Source organism: Candoia aspera, chromosome 2 (genome assembly GCF_035149785.1).
Source record: "Candoia aspera isolate rCanAsp1 chromosome 2, rCanAsp1.hap2, whole genome shotgun sequence".
NCBI classification, from domain to species: Eukaryota; Metazoa; Chordata; class Lepidosauria; order Squamata; family Boidae; genus Candoia; species Candoia aspera.
Window position 1 is genome coordinate 192,850,176 of NC_086154.1, and position 18,877 is coordinate 192,869,052.

Consider the following 18,877-nt stretch of genomic DNA (forward strand, 5'->3'; position numbering starts at 1 on the left):
TGCCCTGGTCATCTCCCACATAGACTATTGCAATGCGCTCTACATGGGGCTACCCTTGAAGAGTATCTGGAAGCTTCAATTGATCCAGAATGCAGCCACGTGAGCAGTTATTGGTGCCTTGAGATCGGCACATGTGACACCACTGCTGCACGAGCTGCACTGGGTACCAGTTTGCTTCCAGGTCCAATTCAAGGTGTTTGTTATGACCTTTAAAGCCCTACATGGCATGGGGCCAGGTTACTTGAGGGACCGCCTTATCCCCATAACATCAACCCGCCCCACCCGGTCATGCAGAGAGGGCATGTTATGAACCCCGCTGGTAACAGAAGTCCACCTGGCAGGGTCCAAGAGGCAGGCCTTCTTTGCAGTGGCACCCGCCCTCTGGAATATTCTGCCCCCGGAGGTGAGACAGGCCCATTCGCCCCCGGCCTTCCGGAAGAACCTGAAAACCTGGTTCTGCTGCCTCGCTTGGGGTGGGAGGGGCACCAGTTCATCTTGGGGTTGGCTAGTATCATAGATCTCTCCCCAACAAACAAGATCTGCGTTGCCTGGATTTATTTTATATCTATTTTACTTTTTACTGATCTATTTATATTGTAATTTATATGTTTTGTGATTTTATTGTAAACCGCCCAGAGTCCCCTTTTTGAGAGATGGGCGGTGATAGAAGTTTGAAAAATAAAATAAAATAAATAAAATAAAGAGGTAAGTTTTCTTTATTTTTAGTTTAAGAACACTGTTAATGCATATATACAGGCCTACACATGAAACGAATGCAGTAATTTCATAACTTCTGGCCTAAATTTGAGCCTGAATGTGCAGAGGTTCCCCAAGGCCTGAAGGGTTCCTCTGGGGTCAAAAGGCTGAGAAAGGCTGTTCTAAATGGTTATCTGAGAGACTGCTTGTCTCCAATCATTTCTTCCTGCCCAGTACATTCCAGCAGAGTAGGTGTGTTCTAGGTCCCCTCCACTAAATGTCACCTTGTGGGACCTAGGAAGCATGTCTTCTCTCTTGTGGCCCCCACCCTTTAGAACAGCATCTCATCAGATATAAGGATAGTACTTTCTTCCTAGGGTTTTGGAAAGCTTTGAAAGCCTGGCTTTGGTCCCAGACCTGAGGTTGATGTTTATTATTTGTCTAAGGCCCATTTTGTTTTGTTGATTTTGTTGTTTATTAGATCATTTAAGTCTAAGACGTCCATCTGATTTAATGTTTTTAGCTGTTTTTATATTTTGTTTTCTAGTTTTGTAAGCTGCCCAGGGTCCATTGGAGTTGGGCGGCTAATAAATTTAAATAATAAATTTACATTAATATTGCAACACATGAAACTTAGCACATGTTGGAGTATTTTAGTTTTTAAACCTTGTCAAGCCCAAAGTAACTCAGAACTATTATAGTATACCAGCACATCGTTATAAATGCACAAACCACCTTATCTTTATACTTAAAACATATTTAAATAATGATACGAATTCAGCTGAAAGGTTGTATCTTAAAATGCTGCCATGGAATATTATGACACTGGTATTTTGGCATGTGCTGTTACACGAATATTATTTCAAACTGTTTCAATCTGATGCCCCTCCTGATGTTTTGAATTAAAATTTCCATTTTCTCTACTTCCATTGCCATTTATGGTCTGCAGTCTGAATGATGGTAGCTATAATCCAAAACACCTGCAAGGCACCACTTGGGAAAGGCTGATATAGAGTTTGGAGCACAATCTTGTCTATAACATTTGGCAGTTGCTAATTGCAACTTGTTGCAGACATTGTGCTGCTGAGAAAAGCAGCATAATAGGAAATGAGGGCTGCAGCAACTAAGAAGAATATAGATTACTGCCTGTGGTAGATTTCGGGGGTGCCACTGGTTCTCAGGAAGGAGGGAGCACATTCCAGGGAGATAAGAGGATTCACAGTCTGGAGACCAATGGTGGGAGAACCAAGAGGTTCGGGATAGCCTTGCCCTAGAGTCTCCCAGGGTATTTCCCCTTAGGTTCTGCATTTAACTCAGAAATGTTGTATAAATTGAAAGAAAATGGGGATAGTTTACACTATTTCTTTCTTAGATTATTCATTATCTGTATTACTATGGAGATATATTTTGCCATATAGAACAATGAATTATAATAATCTTATAAGAACCTCATGGAAAGAACCATGTATGTGATAACCATCCTGGGAACATATCTGCTCATATAAATTATTTTAACCAAATAAGTTTATTCATATTTACAGAAACTTTCAACACTGAAAGTGGTATCTGTACATTTAACAGGTTCTTTTCAAGGAGGATTCAGTTAAACATTAAGTTCAAAGAATATGTGTACTTTTAAAGATCATAGACTTTAACAGAAACAAGTCCTACTCTTTTTCCCACAAGGAAAACTTAAGAGTTGTATGGAAGCAAATGTATCATGTTGGACAGTAGCTAGTCTCAGCATGTAAGCCACTGCAAATAAGTAACATGCTAAAACAGTAAAATTATCCTGTTTTGTTTCAGATAGGCACCAGCAAGAACTATGATCATTTATTAATTTTGAAATGTTGCTCTTCCACAATATAGGATAATAATCAAGAGTTAAAGTTAGTATAAATCTGTCTTATAATTTTAATATAAACATATTTGTAAATAAAATTTCACTGGATATCAAGGGTGCAAGAAAATATTTTCTATGGATGAGATACTTATTTACATGGAAGATTATATAAATTTACCTCAGAGAAAATTCGGCTAAAATCTTACTTTTGAATAGACATGTATAGAAGTGTTAGTACCAACTAATCTTATTTTATATACTGGGAAAATAACTTAGAATTCAAGAAAATGGAAGAGAATAGCAAGGGGCAGGCACAAAGGAAGTTGACTGTGTCAAGACTGGGGCTCACAGAGTTATTTCAAAAATGTGTTTGTCTTCCAGAGCCTTTTGGAACCATTTTTCTGTGAACAATAAACAAGTTCCTATCTCAAATCAATACTTCTACCTTCAGCTCTTCAGTAGAATTATTTCAGTTCTTTCAGACATTCTCAATTTACCTGTTTGCTTTACTTTCTTGTATCAAAGAACACTTGTTTTTCAAAGCCATACATGGAAATTAATTTCCCTTATGCATTATCATTTCAAGTGCAATTTTTCTCCATCATTTATACAAGAGCTTAAACATTTGAAAGAGAGTATCATATAGGACTGAAGCACATTACTATCAATTATAAATACTGACTGGTTTTTAAAAGATGATTAAATTTTCAGTCTACTTACCTTGCTGAAAGATATGCCAGAAGTACTTCACACTTTTAAAACAAATACTTTAATTGGAGACTCAGAAAATGAAAATATTTTAAGGTAGTCATGTATCATAAAAAATGAAATAGGCACTGAAATTAACAACTTGGTTTCAGCAGCTTTATAAGCAATCCTAGAATTTTTTTAAAGTCACATGACACAGGTATAACTTAGTTATCCAACAAGTAATCTCTCTTCTGACTGCATCTTGGCACCATTAGCCAGAACTGTTTCTAATGTTTCTGTGCAGCAGAAAAGCTGTCTGTAAGGGACATACAGTTTACATACTAGATTCTGAAGGCTATCCTGCTGATTCTAAATGTTGCATATCATCTCAACTCAGTGGGTTAAAGGACTTTCAGACATTTGTAAAAATAAGGATGACAGACTGTAAGCCTTGTTCCCATTTGCTATGCACAAAACTTTATCACAATTTCAGAAACCACTGTTTCCTGCAAGTGAATTCTGGAGAACGAATAGAAAACTTTCCCATTCTTATTTTCAGTTCCATGAACTGTACAATTCATTAAATATGTATTATCAATGGCAGGAAAGTACAGAGTGGTAGCAGAGCCCTGTAATAAGCCTACAAACAAACCACCTATATAAACATATAACATTTTATGTCAACCAATTCTCTTATGCGTTAATTAAAAAAATTCAAACTCACCTTAGATTTTCGAAAATCAGAAAAACGAAGAGCTTATAAAGCACCTGGTTGTTTCCTCTAATGCCACTACTCTCCCTTGTTTTTATTGATTCATGTGCGTATATGTAATTTAGCAAATGGCCTTCTGCACATTTTACAAGAAAAAAAAAGCTAGGGGTAGCAGAGAATACACAGGAGTGGCTATAACCAATACAAGAGAATATTTGGTCTATTAAATGTTTTGTCTGTGTTGCTGTGGTGGGTATTTTGCCTTATATGTGTGTGTAAATGTGAGATGCTTTGTTTTTGATTGCTATGGTGTGCATTCTTCCTAGACTGTGTATATAAGGCACATTGCCCAGGATTTTTTTCTGTGTTGCACATTTTGCCTTCCCCCCCCCCTTGCAATGGTTTGTTTCCCAGTTGAACTGGGAAGCCTCACAGAGGCATTGCACTCAGGTTTACAGCTATGGGAGGTTCAGAAAACAGCTCACAGAACAGTACTGACACAAACAATTACCAGCAAGCTAATGGTTGCTACTCTAAATGTTTAGGAAAAAGGGAATGGAACAGTTTTATTTAACAGAGAGCCAGCTCAGTACTGCTGGGGGCGCATGCCCTGTTGGAGTTCCTTAAAAGCCTAGATGAATCTTGCAACACAAGATTGGATGATATGGACACACCAACAGAGGAAGTGTCCCTGAACAAGGGGAGATATAGAGGAAATGAGCTATGAAGGGACTTGTGAAACTACCAGGACAGCACAATAAGCTCAGAAAGTCCTTTTTCCATCTACCATAATTTCCATTCTGAAAATGGACAAAAAAGCAAACTTATTTATAATCCAGAATTGGGAAAGAAAAATGTAGGCAATGGCTTTTGTAGGGAAGAAAAAAGTCTGTAAGATCAACAGGACCTTCCAGAGATCCTGTTTTAATTTATATGCCTCTCAAATCCAACCAATCTTGGATCTGATACACATATTATAAGAATTCCTTTTTTCTTCTTCAACGATGAAAGGCTCTGTTGAACTGGAGTTTTAAATTGTTAAATAAAGGCAAGGTGCTATGAAAGCAGCTACTCTTTGGTCTGAAACACGACTTGATTGTTGAAACTCCCCCCTGAAATGCCCTCCCCTTATGGCTAAATCTCTAAATAAGGCAACAGCTGCCCTGTTTAGCCACAGCTTTGGAAGTAGTAGCCCTAGCCACCGGCATCCCAGAAACACGCACGCTCATAGGAAGATATCTTCTCACTATATAAATCCTGGGGGAAACAACTGCAAAACCCGTAGTGAAGTGGAGGAACGCTAAAGGATATGCAGATAGGTTCAAGAATCCCAATTTGATCCCTGTAGCAAGTAGCTCAAATCCATAGCTAAATAAGCCTTTTCCAAAAATGCAAAGGACAGCCAACTGTTCATCCAGCTGTAGAGTATATAACAAAATAGTGTATGTATGCATAAGTATAATTTCAGAAAAACTGGTTTACATAATAGTAGAAATGTAAAATTGGACTGCAACCTACAAGTGAAAACATGTTTGCAAACTGTTGCTACCAACTGAAATCACACTGTTGATGGATTTGATATGCAGCACACACAAAAAATCCCAGGCAATGTGCCTCATATACATAGTCTAAGAAGAATGCACACCAAAGCATGCCACATGTACATACACATATAAGGCAAAATTCTCTACAATTTGATTCAGTAGAGAATATTGTTAGCAGTATTAGAGATGGAAGAGGTTCCTCTATTTATTCAATTTTTTAAATCTCACCTTTTTTTGGTCAACTCAAGGCAGTGTTCATATCTAATGCTCCCACATCCTCTTTTCCCCACAATGACAGTCCTGTGAGGTGGGTTGAGCTGAGAGAGAGTGACTGCCTCAAAGTCACCCAGCCAACTCTCATGCCTAAGGGAGGACTAAAACTCACATTTCCTGGTTTCTAGCCCAGTTTTTTAACTACTACATTGAACTGGTTAGCTGCTACACTGAACTTCTTCTCCTTTTCCTACCCCACAAACTGTTTAAAGGGTCCCTCAATTACACAGAACAGATCTGGCTGCTGTGGGAACAAGCCATTATTAAATATTGCTTCCATTCTTATTTCAGTGACAGAAACCTCTGGATCAAAATAATTTCAGTGGCATTTTATCAAATGGGTACGACAAAGCATATGCATAAAATAGCTCAAACTGTTAATAACATCCCAACTACAATAAAAAAGGGAATTTTCCAATATAATGGCAGGAGATTGAAAAAATTAGCTTCCCAACTACATTTTTTAATGGGAATGCTTGTTAATACTGAAAATTATTTACCATTTTGATGCAATATTTACATAGAAATTGTTACAAATAATTATTGATGCCACTGTTGTTTAAAGACATGTGTATGAAACTAGGCATTTGTCTGACTAAAAATATTTTATCGACACAAGCTGACAATCTAGTCACAGAATCAGAGTTGGAACGAACTTTAGTTGTCATCTAGTCCAACCCCTTCTCAACTACTACAGCAATGATAACCTTCTGTTTGGAGACCCCATCAAAGGAGAACTCGTAACTTCATGTGGAAGCCAGCTGCACAGGATGACAGCTCATACAGGCAGCCAGGAAGTTCCTCATGATGTCTAGCCTGAATCTACTTCTTTGTAGGTTTAACCCACTAGTTCAGGTCCTGCTTTCTGAGGCAACAGAGAATACATTTAATTTCTCTTCTATTGACAACTCTTCATATATTTGAAGACTGCTGTCATATCCGCCCTCAGTTGTCCCTTCTGTAGGTTAAACAGTTTTTCAGACTCCTTATCATTTTTGTAGCCATTCTCTGAAATTGGTGCAACTTGTCAGTTGTCACAACTGGACACAGTACATCAAGTGGAGTTTGACCATGGCAGAGCAGAGTGAAACAGTTAGTTCCCATGTTCTTGTTAATGAACTCCAAGATAGCATTTGCCTTTTTAGCAGTTGTATCACACTGCTAGCTCATGTTTAACTCTCAGTCGACACAAAGTCCCAGATCCCTTTCACATTTCCTACCACCAAGTCAGATTTCCCCATCCTTTAACTGTGCTTTTCATTTTTCCTTCGCAGATGCAGAATTTGTTTCTCCCTCTTAATTTCCATATTATTCATTTCAACCCACTGATACAAAGCCTTAGACCTTTTTTAATCTTCTCCTTCTTTGAAGTATCAGCTACCCCTCCCAGCTTCTGTTATTTGCAAACTTGATAAGCATTACCTCATCCCCCTCACTCAAATCTGAAGACATCAGAACAGGATGAAGCGCACTAATAAAGGTTGGTAATATATACAGAACTGTTGGGATAATGAGACCATGAAAAAAATGTTTTATGCATATACAAAATCCTGCCTGCCATTTTGGATGCGTAAAATACAGAAAAACACTAAAAAATTATACATATGTGAGATACTGGAACAAGACTGAAGATAACAAAGGTCATCTGTATTTGCACAAAGAACTTAACCACAAGTATATACTACATTATCAGGAAATAAAAGCAGTCTTATTAGATCAAAGACCCTTATATGCAATAAATACATTTTGCATGTTGGCAAATGGATCATAAACCTGTCCTCCCCACCAGAAAAATGAAAATCAAAGATATATTATATTCAACTTTTACAACTTGCAGTCATTCACAGGCTATGTAATGGCACAATCCTATTCCTGTTCATTTGGAAATTGGTACTCTGGTATTTAGTTCAGAGTTTATTCTCATGTAGGTATATGTAGAATTGCACTCTAAATTGTTTAAAGCCATATAGATCTGATTACTATGCTTTGTGAGAATGAACTCTAGGTAATTATGATACATTAATATTTTCTTTTTCATCCTATACCTTCTATTACATTTGACCCACTAATTTTCAGTTCCAGTATTATATCTGATGTTCTCTTTTCATATTCACTTCTTAAAATTATCTTCCATATTACTCCACCTCTACTTTTCTAAATTAAGAAATCCCAAGAGAAGGTTCTCCAATCACTTTCATTTTAACAGCTATTTTCTGAAGTTCCTTCCAGTATTAGAATCTGTTTTCTATAGAGCAACTAGAACTAATATAAAAACTCAGTATTTTGTCCCAGATAGATGACACTCCAATGCAATCTATGTATTAGTTTTATCATAAACATGTTTAAGGTCACTATCTTGAATGGTAACAACTTTGCAGGGAATTATAGACTTGCTAACAGCTAACTTACTTGGCTGTTTATGTTTTGAAACCAATGTTCTCAAAGATATTACTACTGAAAGTAACAGTGCCTCTGCAAGACAACGTTACATCATAGACATCAGCTGAAACAGAAGCTAAGCAATTGTTTGGCATATGGAACTAGAATTCAACTACGTAACACATATACAGGAAACCGCTGGGTGAGATCATCCGTCACCACGGGATGAGGTATCATCAATATGCTGATGATACTCAGTTATATATCTCCACCCTGGGTGAGGTAAGTGATGCGGTAGCTGCCCTCTCTCAGTGCCTGCAGGCTGTGGGGGTCTGGATGGGGAACAACAGGCCTCAACTGAACCCTGGTAAGACGGAGTGGCTGTGGGTTGACGGCTCCTCTGTATCCGGGAAGTTATCATCTTTACTTCTGGATGGTGTTGCGCTGCCCCATTCAGACCCGGTGTGTAACTTGGGGGTCCTCCTGGACTCACGACTCCTGCTCAAAGAGCAGGTTGCAGTCATGGCCAGAAGGGCCTTTGCACAACTCCATGTTGTGCACCAGTTACAGCCTTTCCTGGATCAAGATGCCCTCCAAACAGTCACTCATGCCCTGGTCATTTCTCATATAGACTACTGCAATGCGCTCTACATGGGGCTACCCTTGAAGAGTATCCGGAAGCTTCAGCTGATCCAGAATGCGGCCGCACGGGCAGTTATTGGTGTCCTGAGATCGGTACATGTGACAACACTGCTGCGCAAACTGCACTGGGTGCCAGTTTGCTTCCAGGTCCAATTCAAGGTGTTTGTTATGACCTTTAAAGCCCTACATGGCATGGGGCCAGGTTACTTGAGGGACCGCCTTATCCCCATAACATCGACCCATACCCATCCAGTCATGCAGAGAGGGCATGCTATGGACCCCGCCGGTAAGCGAATTCCACTTAGCAGGGTCCAGGAGGCAGGCCTTCTCGGCAGTGGCACCTGCCCTCTGGAACATTCTGCCCCCGGAGGTGAGGCAGGCCCCCTCGCTCCCGGAAGAACTTGAAGACCTGGTTCTGCCACCTCGCCTGGGGTGGGAGGGGCAACAGTTCTTCTTGGGGGTGGCTGGCACTGTAGATCTCTCCCCAACGAATAAGATCTTCACCCCTTGGATTTTGTATCTATTTTATTCTTATTTATTGGTTTGTTTATACTGTAATATATATTTTTATTGTTTTAATTGCTGATTTTACTGTATAAACCGCCCAGAGTCCCCCTTGTTGGGGGAGATGGGTGGTAATAGAAATTTGAAAAATAAACAAATTTCCTTTCTGTTTTTTATAAAATCAACAAAGGGTTGATTTTAAATTTAGACCAGCTGCTTGATGGGACATTAGAATATCATGTGGAAGAAAACAATGAAAGTCAACTACAGAAATATTTAAGGCATAAACAACATATGGTATACCTAGTAACTGAGTAAACTGTATGTCAGAAATGTTATTACTAAATTGTTACTGAAAGGCATATCACACTTATGCAAAATTTAAACAAAACAACTTGCCTTCATCATTACTATTAGTTGGTTCTTTCTAAACACACCTCTATATAACTTACTTACATAACCAACATCATCCTACTCCTTCCATGGATTCTGATAAGCAACAGAATTACAAATATATGAAATGAATAATGTCAAATTCATGAAAACTTCAGATGCAACACTTAAATGACCTTTCGTAACTGTCATATGCATACAAAATGGATATTGAAGAGGAGCTATCATCATTTTGCATAAAACGTAGATATAAGTTATGATATCAAAGGATTCAGCTGTTGCAAAAACGCAATTCTGCTACTCCTTTTAAAAGTGGTGAACAGCTTATGGGGTTTTTTTCCCCTGTGTCCAAGCCAGTGCAACTCTATTCCTGAAGGCAGATTTCAAGTTAAGATCAAGAAACTTTAAAGTACTAAAGTTCAAAAGAAATTAAAGAATTCCAAGGAGGATACACAGAAACAATCTGCAAAACACGTTTTTTCTTTTTAAGTAAGCATCCCTTTGCATTCAACTTTCTCACATATCTAGAGATCATTAAGTAACTAAAAATACCTTTAAACTAGGCTGTTAATCTGAAGATTTCAGAGATGAGGCTAGAGGGAAGGAACCCACATTTAAGGTTAACATTAACACACACATTCAGCATAACCATACCACAAACCAAAGCTACAAGTTTTGTAGTAGCCACGTTTTCTAAGGTATTACCTAATTCAGCATCACATATCTACGAGGCATATTATGTCCCATTCTTTTTCACGATTCAAAAATGAGAGGCTCGCCAAAGCCACGTACGGCGCAATCTGACTGGGTGAAAAAAAGAAAAGAGCCTCGGGAGGAGATGGTAGCAAAAAGGCAGGTGATTATAAGACAACGCCGTGAAGTGGTTTTACTCACCCTGTTGTACCAGATGCTGAGCTGGGACGGGGACAACACGGCAAACAAAGTCCTTTGCGGGTCGGCCAGAATACCGAGCGGGGGCTCCTGAGCCTCTATGGGGCAGAGCAACCTCTTGGGCCAGCCGCTTAGGAAATACATGGCTGGAGAGCAGCCCAGCGTCCTGTCCCGGCGCCGTCCTAGCAGGCAGAAACGGTGGCCGGAGCCAGAAGGGTTTTCAGCATCCGTCCCGGGCGGCTGGGACGCTCTCGGGGCTCCCGAGAGGTACCGGCATAATAGCGAAGAGATAGAAGGTCCTCGGCGGGCCGGTGTCGCCCCTCACAAGGCTGAGAGGCGCTCGGAAGGGGGAGTTGGAGCTGCCTTTCTGGTGGGCTGGAGCTGCGGGGTGGGGGGGCGTCGGGACGGAAAAGAACGGTTACAGCTCGAGACGGCGCTCTCGCGACGTCGCCTTAACCTTGCGGGTGCCTCGCGCGATTCCCGCCGCGGCTTCCTTCGCCGCCGCCATCTCTTCTCCTCTGCTACGTCGGCGTCTGGCGGTGGAAAGAAAGGGGGGGCGGGGGGGGAGAAAGAGCGAGCGAGAGACGCATACAACCCGAAGGAGGGAACGAGCCCAGTTCGCCTCAGGACGGCAACTCAGCAGTGGTGGAAAAAAGGGGCGGAGAAATTCGGGGCAGAGGCCCCCGCGATTGGCCCAGGGCACATAGGAAAAACCGGAGGTGACGTTTTAGGTCTGCGGAAGAACCACAGAGAAAGGCTAGAAGGGAGGAAAAGAGATTCCTTCCCTTACATTTCCTGTGCAGTGGAGGACTTCTCCATTTTGCGCGGGAGAGGCTGCGCGTGGATGGCGGGCAATGGAGCAGTCGGGCGAAGACCGGGGGAGGGGGAAGGCTGGTCACGTTTGCTGTTGGCTTCCTCGGGACGCAGACTCGGCTGCTCTTTCTTCATGCTGGGGGCCAAGGGATTAGGCAGACGTGCACAGGTGTTCTTATCAGAAAAAGATCGTTTTGAGACGGTTAGTCCAAATGTACACGTATTTCAGCACGGCTTCTCTATCACAAACGTAGACGCGTCTTGTAATTTAAGTTCCACTCCCTGTCTTTCCGTGATCAACACGTCTAGTGATCAGTTCCATTATAGTTTGGAAGTTTCTTCTGAAACTGAAACGTGATGAACATGCACCTAACAGAGATTTCAGTTACAGGGTTTCTGCTGCTTCACTGCTTGCTGCAAAGATATTTGATTCTTTTACTAATAGCGGTATTAAAATGGAAAGGCTTCTTTAATGTGACAAATCTCTGACTTTATAATCTCTTGAAAAGGTGGCTTGATTCCTCTATCGGCCTGCATAAGAACATGTGTTTGTGTCAGTTCAAGCAGAAAAGAAACCCTCAGTTGTTTATTCCAGTGAAACTCCTTGGAAACAACAAAGATGAATAAAACATGCCATATGTATGTATGTATGTCATCTGGAGACTCTGCTGTTAGGATATATTTACACCAGAAGTGTTTGAGGTACAAATACCAAAGAAACATTCTTCCAAAATGTGACAAATGTCCTATTTAATTTATTAAGTTATAAAATATGACTGCTAATATAACTCCCAGAAAAAAATATAAAGAAGATTGATTTAAAATCAGGGCATACAATTATTGGTGCAAAATCAGTGCTACGGAAACTGAGAGACTCCTAAAATTGTGTCTGATAGACAAAATCTCAGAGACCTGACAAATTATTTCAGGAGCTATGGTCTCCCTGTTTCTGGTCCAACTGCTTCTGGAAAACAAGTTTGAAAGATTGTTGCACAAAGACTTTTGGATATAGAAGCTTAGAGAGATATAACTACCCTCAGTAAGGCTGGCACTTTGAAATAGATGAGCCGCTATAAACACACCTTCCAAATTGCCAAGTATTTAAACATAAATGCCCAAACACCTTAGGGAGGTTTTTACTTGAGCAATATTTGAGCAGTTGGACACAATGGTTAAATATGGAAGGTTTAACCAAGTCCCTTATGATGAACATACTTGTATTTATGGTGCCCCAGAGACAGAGGACATAGCACATATATTATTTGAATGTCAACTCTATAAGAAGGAGAGAGATCAATATGGGGGTCCTTACATTAAAATGGCCTAATGGGGGTCCTTACATTAAAACAACTTATTTTGTGTGCGATCAGAACCCAAAACTTACATACAGTATGGCCCTTTATCTGAACAAAACAGTGAAATTGAGAACTGCATATGTGGATCTGATTGGGGTAAACTGTAGAATTGTAGACACAGAAATATGATTTGCATTTCTTTTACTTATGTCTTGTACTCTGTTTTCTAACAGATGGTCTTATTACCGTTCTATATTTTACATTTTGTATTCTGATAGGTCCTCATGGCTAATCCATAAACTATTATTATTATATAAAGAAGAAATACTTCCCACTGCTACAATCATTAATGTAAAGTTTGGCTTCCTAAACCAATTGGTGAAATCAGTACTGGTAAATTACACGCAAAGGCTACAAAATAACAAGGCTGCGTCAGTGTAGAGAAAGCTTTTCTGTTGTAAAAGTGGAAGTGCTTAATAGTGAAGATACAGAACAATTTACATGAGTGAAATATGGCTGTTACATTTTCAGTATTTACCCCAAAATAGCATCTTCTGGTAACTGAACTGGCAGTTGTTCACTATAATTGTGCTTGAAACTTGACTGTGTTTAAAAGCATGCAGTGCAACAGTAAAACATGTGAATGTTGGCATTGCAAAGAATTCACTATACATTGATTTTACCAGAGAAAATTGGAAGTATTTGCAAACGGTGGAGTTGTATCTGTACTGAAAGATTTATTCAAATCTGAACTTACCATTCTAAAAAGAAAACTAAGCTTCAATCCCTAAATTGTTCTAATTTCATGATTAAATATAAAATTCAAAAGGGTCTATTATGATTGTACTTGTTACAGTAAGCATAAAACTGTTTGAAATAACTTGAAAGAACATATTGTCTCTTTGGGAAGTAAGAGCCATCTGTTTCCCTGTATTTCAGATTTTTTCAAGCAGAAAACTCAATTCATACTTAAAACAATACATCAGAAGCCTTTGCTTAATAACAGATGTTGCACAGTATTAATAAGGACCTTTTAACAATTCACACTTTTTTCAGGGGAGCTTTATGATTTTCTGCTCTGGCCATCATTGCAGAAAGCATGAATCTCTTATGCATGCCTTACTGCCCCCCCATAGTATTTATTCAATGAGTCTTAGAAATTTTCAAGTTAATTAAACGTTTTTCAAAGGCAGCCCACTATACAATGGATTGCATTAGTGCAGCTTTCCCTATTTTGATGCCTTCTAGATATGCTGCTCTATGCTTTTCCAGACCATCTTCAGGAAACAACTGAGTAGGGTGTGTGTGTGTGTGTTTTCCTGCCATCAAGTAAATTTTGAATCTTGGTGACTAACTGGACAAGTCCATGCAGTTTTCTTGGCAAAAATTTTCAGAAGTGGTTTGCCTTCTTCCTAGGGCTGAGAGTGTGACTGGCCCAAAGTCATCCAGTTGGCTTTCCTGCCTAAGACAGGATTAGAACACAGTCTCCTAGTTTCTGACCTGGTGCCTTTAACTACTAGAACAGAATAATTGAAGTTCAGTGCCTCTTATCAGATGGGTGCTATGGCTGATGAAATAAAAGGTGGTTGAAATAGAAATGAACAGGGTCCTGTTTCTTCTGAGATTTTTCAATTTTTCTGTAGTTATAAAATGTAGAATCTCTATGATAATCACAGAATATATTCTGCAATGTATGAGCACCAAATGTAATCACAAAAAGTTTCTAAGTATAATCACAGACACATACTGAACTTGCAATTAGAAATAACAGCTCAAGCCAGCTGAAGATAATTCACTGTAGTCACACTATGCAGCCAGTTTCTTTTTGGAATGTACTCTGAGTTGGCACTTACTTATTTTCTCCCATGGGGATCCATTTTTTTACTGCAGTGTCAAAGCAGCTCATACTTAATGTTATGTTGAAAATAATTTTTTTTTTCCTCTTTACATTCTGGTTTGTACACAAAATATTACACTTTCATACGTATCTGTAAAGGAATACTTTTAAATAGTATTTTCTAGGGACTAGCAGTATTTGTAAAGATAAGAACATTACATATCTTGTTGAAAGCCATTCCCATTTTTCTTGTGCAAAAATAGACAATTTTTTTTTCATGGCATAAGATTCCATTGCTTTTTGTATCTTTACAAATGGGAACAGCTGCCACAAAAACTGTAAGCAAGAAAACTACTAGAAGTAATTTTATTTATTATTTATTAAGCTCAAGCTAAATATATGATTTTCTTCCTGTAGATGCCCATTTAATGACGCTGCATATATGCTATATGGCTTTACTTCCCACAACCCTCAAAACACAATACAATAAAATAAATACAAACAAACAATAAAAATTCATAAGCAGCTCTCAAAACATGACCATTTTTAATGTATAATTTTTAGAATGGTAGAGGAGGATCAAGGTTGTATCCTCATGCCTCCAAAATCACAAAATAGTCCCTAAAATTATTTTAAGCTGTATTTGATAGTGTTCCTGTTGAGAGTTGTGCTTCAAGCCTGCATGGTAAATAGGAATATTCAAGTCTGTTTTAATGATAATGCTATGTTTTGGTTAGTTTTGAACATTCTTTACTGAATTAACATTGGACGTGTTAATAAAAACTGCGATGGTGAGCAATAGGACAAAATTGTACTGATTAATGCTCTCAATTTCCATAATAAAATTTAGTTTTCCTCATTTCTAAAAACGTGGGAATATGACCTGTAATCTGAATACACTATGAAACACAAGGGGGAGCTGTATCACATCTAATATTGGAGAGACTAAAATTTAGTTCAAAGGGAAAACATTACAGCTGTCTCAACTTTATAATGTTTACTTTTACATACATCTACAATTAAGTTGCTAAACTGTTAATGAACTGTTGCTGGCTCCTTAACAAACTTAAGCAATTATTTCCTTACAAGGTTAAAGAGTGGAAAAGCCAGTAATACAGGTAGTATATTTTCTTTTAATAACACAATCCCACTTAATCAGAGCTCTTTGCAGGTACCGCAAGCTCTGTCCCTTTCTTATGTGCGTGTAATGCCACACGTACAAAAAATGTGGAGCAATGCTGCTTTCATTTACTGCCCTTCTACCCTGCAGACACTTCTGTTCTTAATTATAAAACCATTGATGGGGTGATAAATCATTTAGGGATCAATTTAAATCAGTAATGAGCTGGACAGGGAATAACAACTTGAAACTAAATCCAGGCAAAATGGTCATTATATTGCTTGTGAGGGGACATAATTCCAGTAAGGTAGCATATCAACCTGAGTGGTGTTATACTTTACCAGAAAGAGCAAGTATACAGTTTTGGGAGCGCTTTGGGACCAAATCTCTTTCTGTTATCCAGATTAAGACAAAGCTAGGAGTACCTGTTATCAGCTTTGGTTGACTTGCCCAGTGTATCCCTTTCTGGAAGATAATGAGAGTAAAACTGTGATGCACCTGCTGGTAACCTCCAGTAATGCTCGCAATGTGGGGCTGCCTTTGTGTCTTTACTAGAAACTTCAGTTAGTATAAACCTTGGCAGCTGGGAAGAACAAAAAGGACCTTATTATACCTTTGTTTAAAGCACTGGCTGTTTGTTCCTTTTTGGGCAACGCACAAAATCTGCTTACAGTATTACTTTTAAAGCCCTAAATGACTTAGTTCCAGGCGGCCTGAGAGAACGCCTTTTTTTATCTGAACTCCCATGCTGCTTGGGATCAGCTGAGGAGGCTCACCTGCAGTTGCCATCAGGGATATCTGCAGGGTCTGATCAAAAAGTCAAAAGGTGTTTTTATATGCAATGCATATAAAATGCCCTTGTGCCTGTTGTACTGACTTTTTTGACCACACTCTGGAGACAACCCTGGTTGCCATGAGACATCTCATAGTGACATAGGACTGAGCCTTCCCTTTACCACCTTAGCTCTGGAGTTGATGGGCCCAACATCTTCATTAGCTTTTAAAAAAGACCCTTACATCTTTTCTGTACAAATTTTTAACTGTTGATTTGATCTGTTAATTTCAATTAATGTTACTTGTCTGTTTGAATTAAAAACACAGTGTTTAATGCCTCAAACTTAAATTTGTTTTTCTTGTAAACCACTAGAGAGGTAGTTGCCACATTACCAGGTTAGATGACTAAAATAAATCTGTACACGTAGAATTCCACATGAGAGGGAGACACTTCTACTCACGCCCACCTTGTGGATGAACTCTACATGAATATGCCCTATTCATAGACTTGCCACATATGCAGTTGCTAGAAGAAAGGAGTTACTTACAAGGTTCAGCTGCCTTGTGAATTCTTTTATACTGTATCATGAAGAAGTCTACCTTACTAACTTAAGAATTTCTGAAACCAATAAATAGGACTGCAACCTCAACATACTGCTTATTTAATGTTGGAAACACGAGGTGCAAGTCATGCTAAGTATGTGTGACATTTTTAGAAAGTCCCAGGATTTTACAATTAGTTTTACTTTCACTCAACTGTGCAAAATATAGAAAGGTTGAGGCTGAGAGATAGTAGTTTGCCTAAGTTTTTTTTAATATGTTTTATTGTTTTTTCTTACAACTACAGACTTTTTTCTAAAAAAAACAATTTAAACAAAACAAAATATAAAAAATTAAACATAAATATTAAAAAAGAAAATTTGAGTTATTCTATAGTACTACAAGTATAATTATTACATCTGTATAAAAATTATTGTAAATTTTAAACCAACGTTGACCACACTGAATCACATTTGTCCACTATTTTATTTTTGCTGGTAAAGAACCACTTCAAAGGCTGAGAGCTGACGAATTTTTTTGAGCCAGTTTTTAGTATCTAGTATTTAAGCATTTTGCCAGGAGCACATAATCTTTTTGGCAACTATTCAAGTATGATAGAGCCAAAGTGCTTAATAAATGGATAAATTCCAGATTGTTTAAATATAATGTAACAGTACATCAATGTATTTAACTTCCTCCCCAAACCCTGGTTCACCACATTAAAAAACAGAACCAATACAGAATTACTAATAGATACAACCAAAGCATGTGTATTGCATCTCCAACATAAGGACAGCAACCAGCCTTACTTGAACATTCACTAAAGAGCCCAATAAACCTGAAAAAAATGATTTTTAATAATAAAAAATGTATTTTACATATATTAAACTTTTGTATTAAAATACAAAATATTACTGATTTTGTAATAAGGAAACTTGAATTCTCTATTCTAGTTTTCTTGTTTATTATCCAAATTTATATTTGTAAACATTTTGGACTATTGGTAATATTGAATTATTACTTTAGTCTTGATAGAAATCTATAATTATACAAAAACCAGGGTCTTTGGAGGCAGGCAAGGCATCTGGATCAAAATAGGAATATAACAAGGGCTTTAACTAACTGTTTTTGGTAAATGATATTTTGGGGGTACTCTTTTAAAAGTGTTTAAAGTATCATTGATAAACCGAGAGTAATTATACTATTGTCTACCCATTTCCCCCCAAATTTCCCTTACAGTATAAAATAAAAGTTATTTCAAAGACTCAATTTCTCACGAGAACTATAGTTAAATTTCAATTTCTTATCCAATATACCTAAATATATTTTAAATATCTTCAGTGTTAGAAATTACATAGAATTTTTACTATAGTTAGAACTACATATATACCAGGATTTCACCAGTTCAAAAGATTGACTTTCCAAATGGGCCATGAGCCATACATATTCAATATCATTTTCATCTGAATACATTATAGAAGCTAATAAATATGCTGAGTTATATAATTTAAAGTCAGGAAAATTAAAGCTTCTATTTTCATACTTTTGAAAGGGAAATCCTTGCTATTTACCATTCAATGGGAATTTAATCAATAGTTTGTCAATTAGTTTAAAATATCCAGTGGAATCAACAAAACCATCCTGGTTAATGTATTATCAATCTTGAGACAATACTCATTTTCACTACATTTATTCTTCATAGAGATCCATAGCTCTTTTCAACTACCTATTAATATCCCCATTAATCTCCACTATGCAATTTGAAATGTTCTTATCTACTAAATAGGATATTCTTCCTAGAAATAATTATCACCAAGTATTTAATAGAATCTAAACAAGAACTAAAACCAAGCATTATAACCAATTGGCAAAATATGATATTTATTCCAGTTTATTGTATATCTAGAGTACTTATCATAACATCTCCACAA

The 18,877-nt window shown here is 38.0% G+C and overlaps 1 protein-coding gene across 1 annotated transcript in view; it reads right to left on the reverse strand.

Moving 5' to 3' along the window:
• Window positions 1-11,119, reverse strand: part of RIC1 (RIC1 homolog, RAB6A GEF complex partner 1) — a 70,837-nt gene extending 59,718 nt beyond the window's left edge. The window contains exon 1 of the mRNA XM_063295072.1: window positions 10,571-11,119. Coding sequence (XP_063151142.1) covers window positions 10,571-10,711 — 141 coding nt within the window. The 5' untranslated portion in view covers window positions 10,712-11,119. The remainder of the gene's footprint in view (window positions 1-10,570) is intronic.
• Window positions 11,120-18,877: the final 7,758 nt, after the last annotated feature.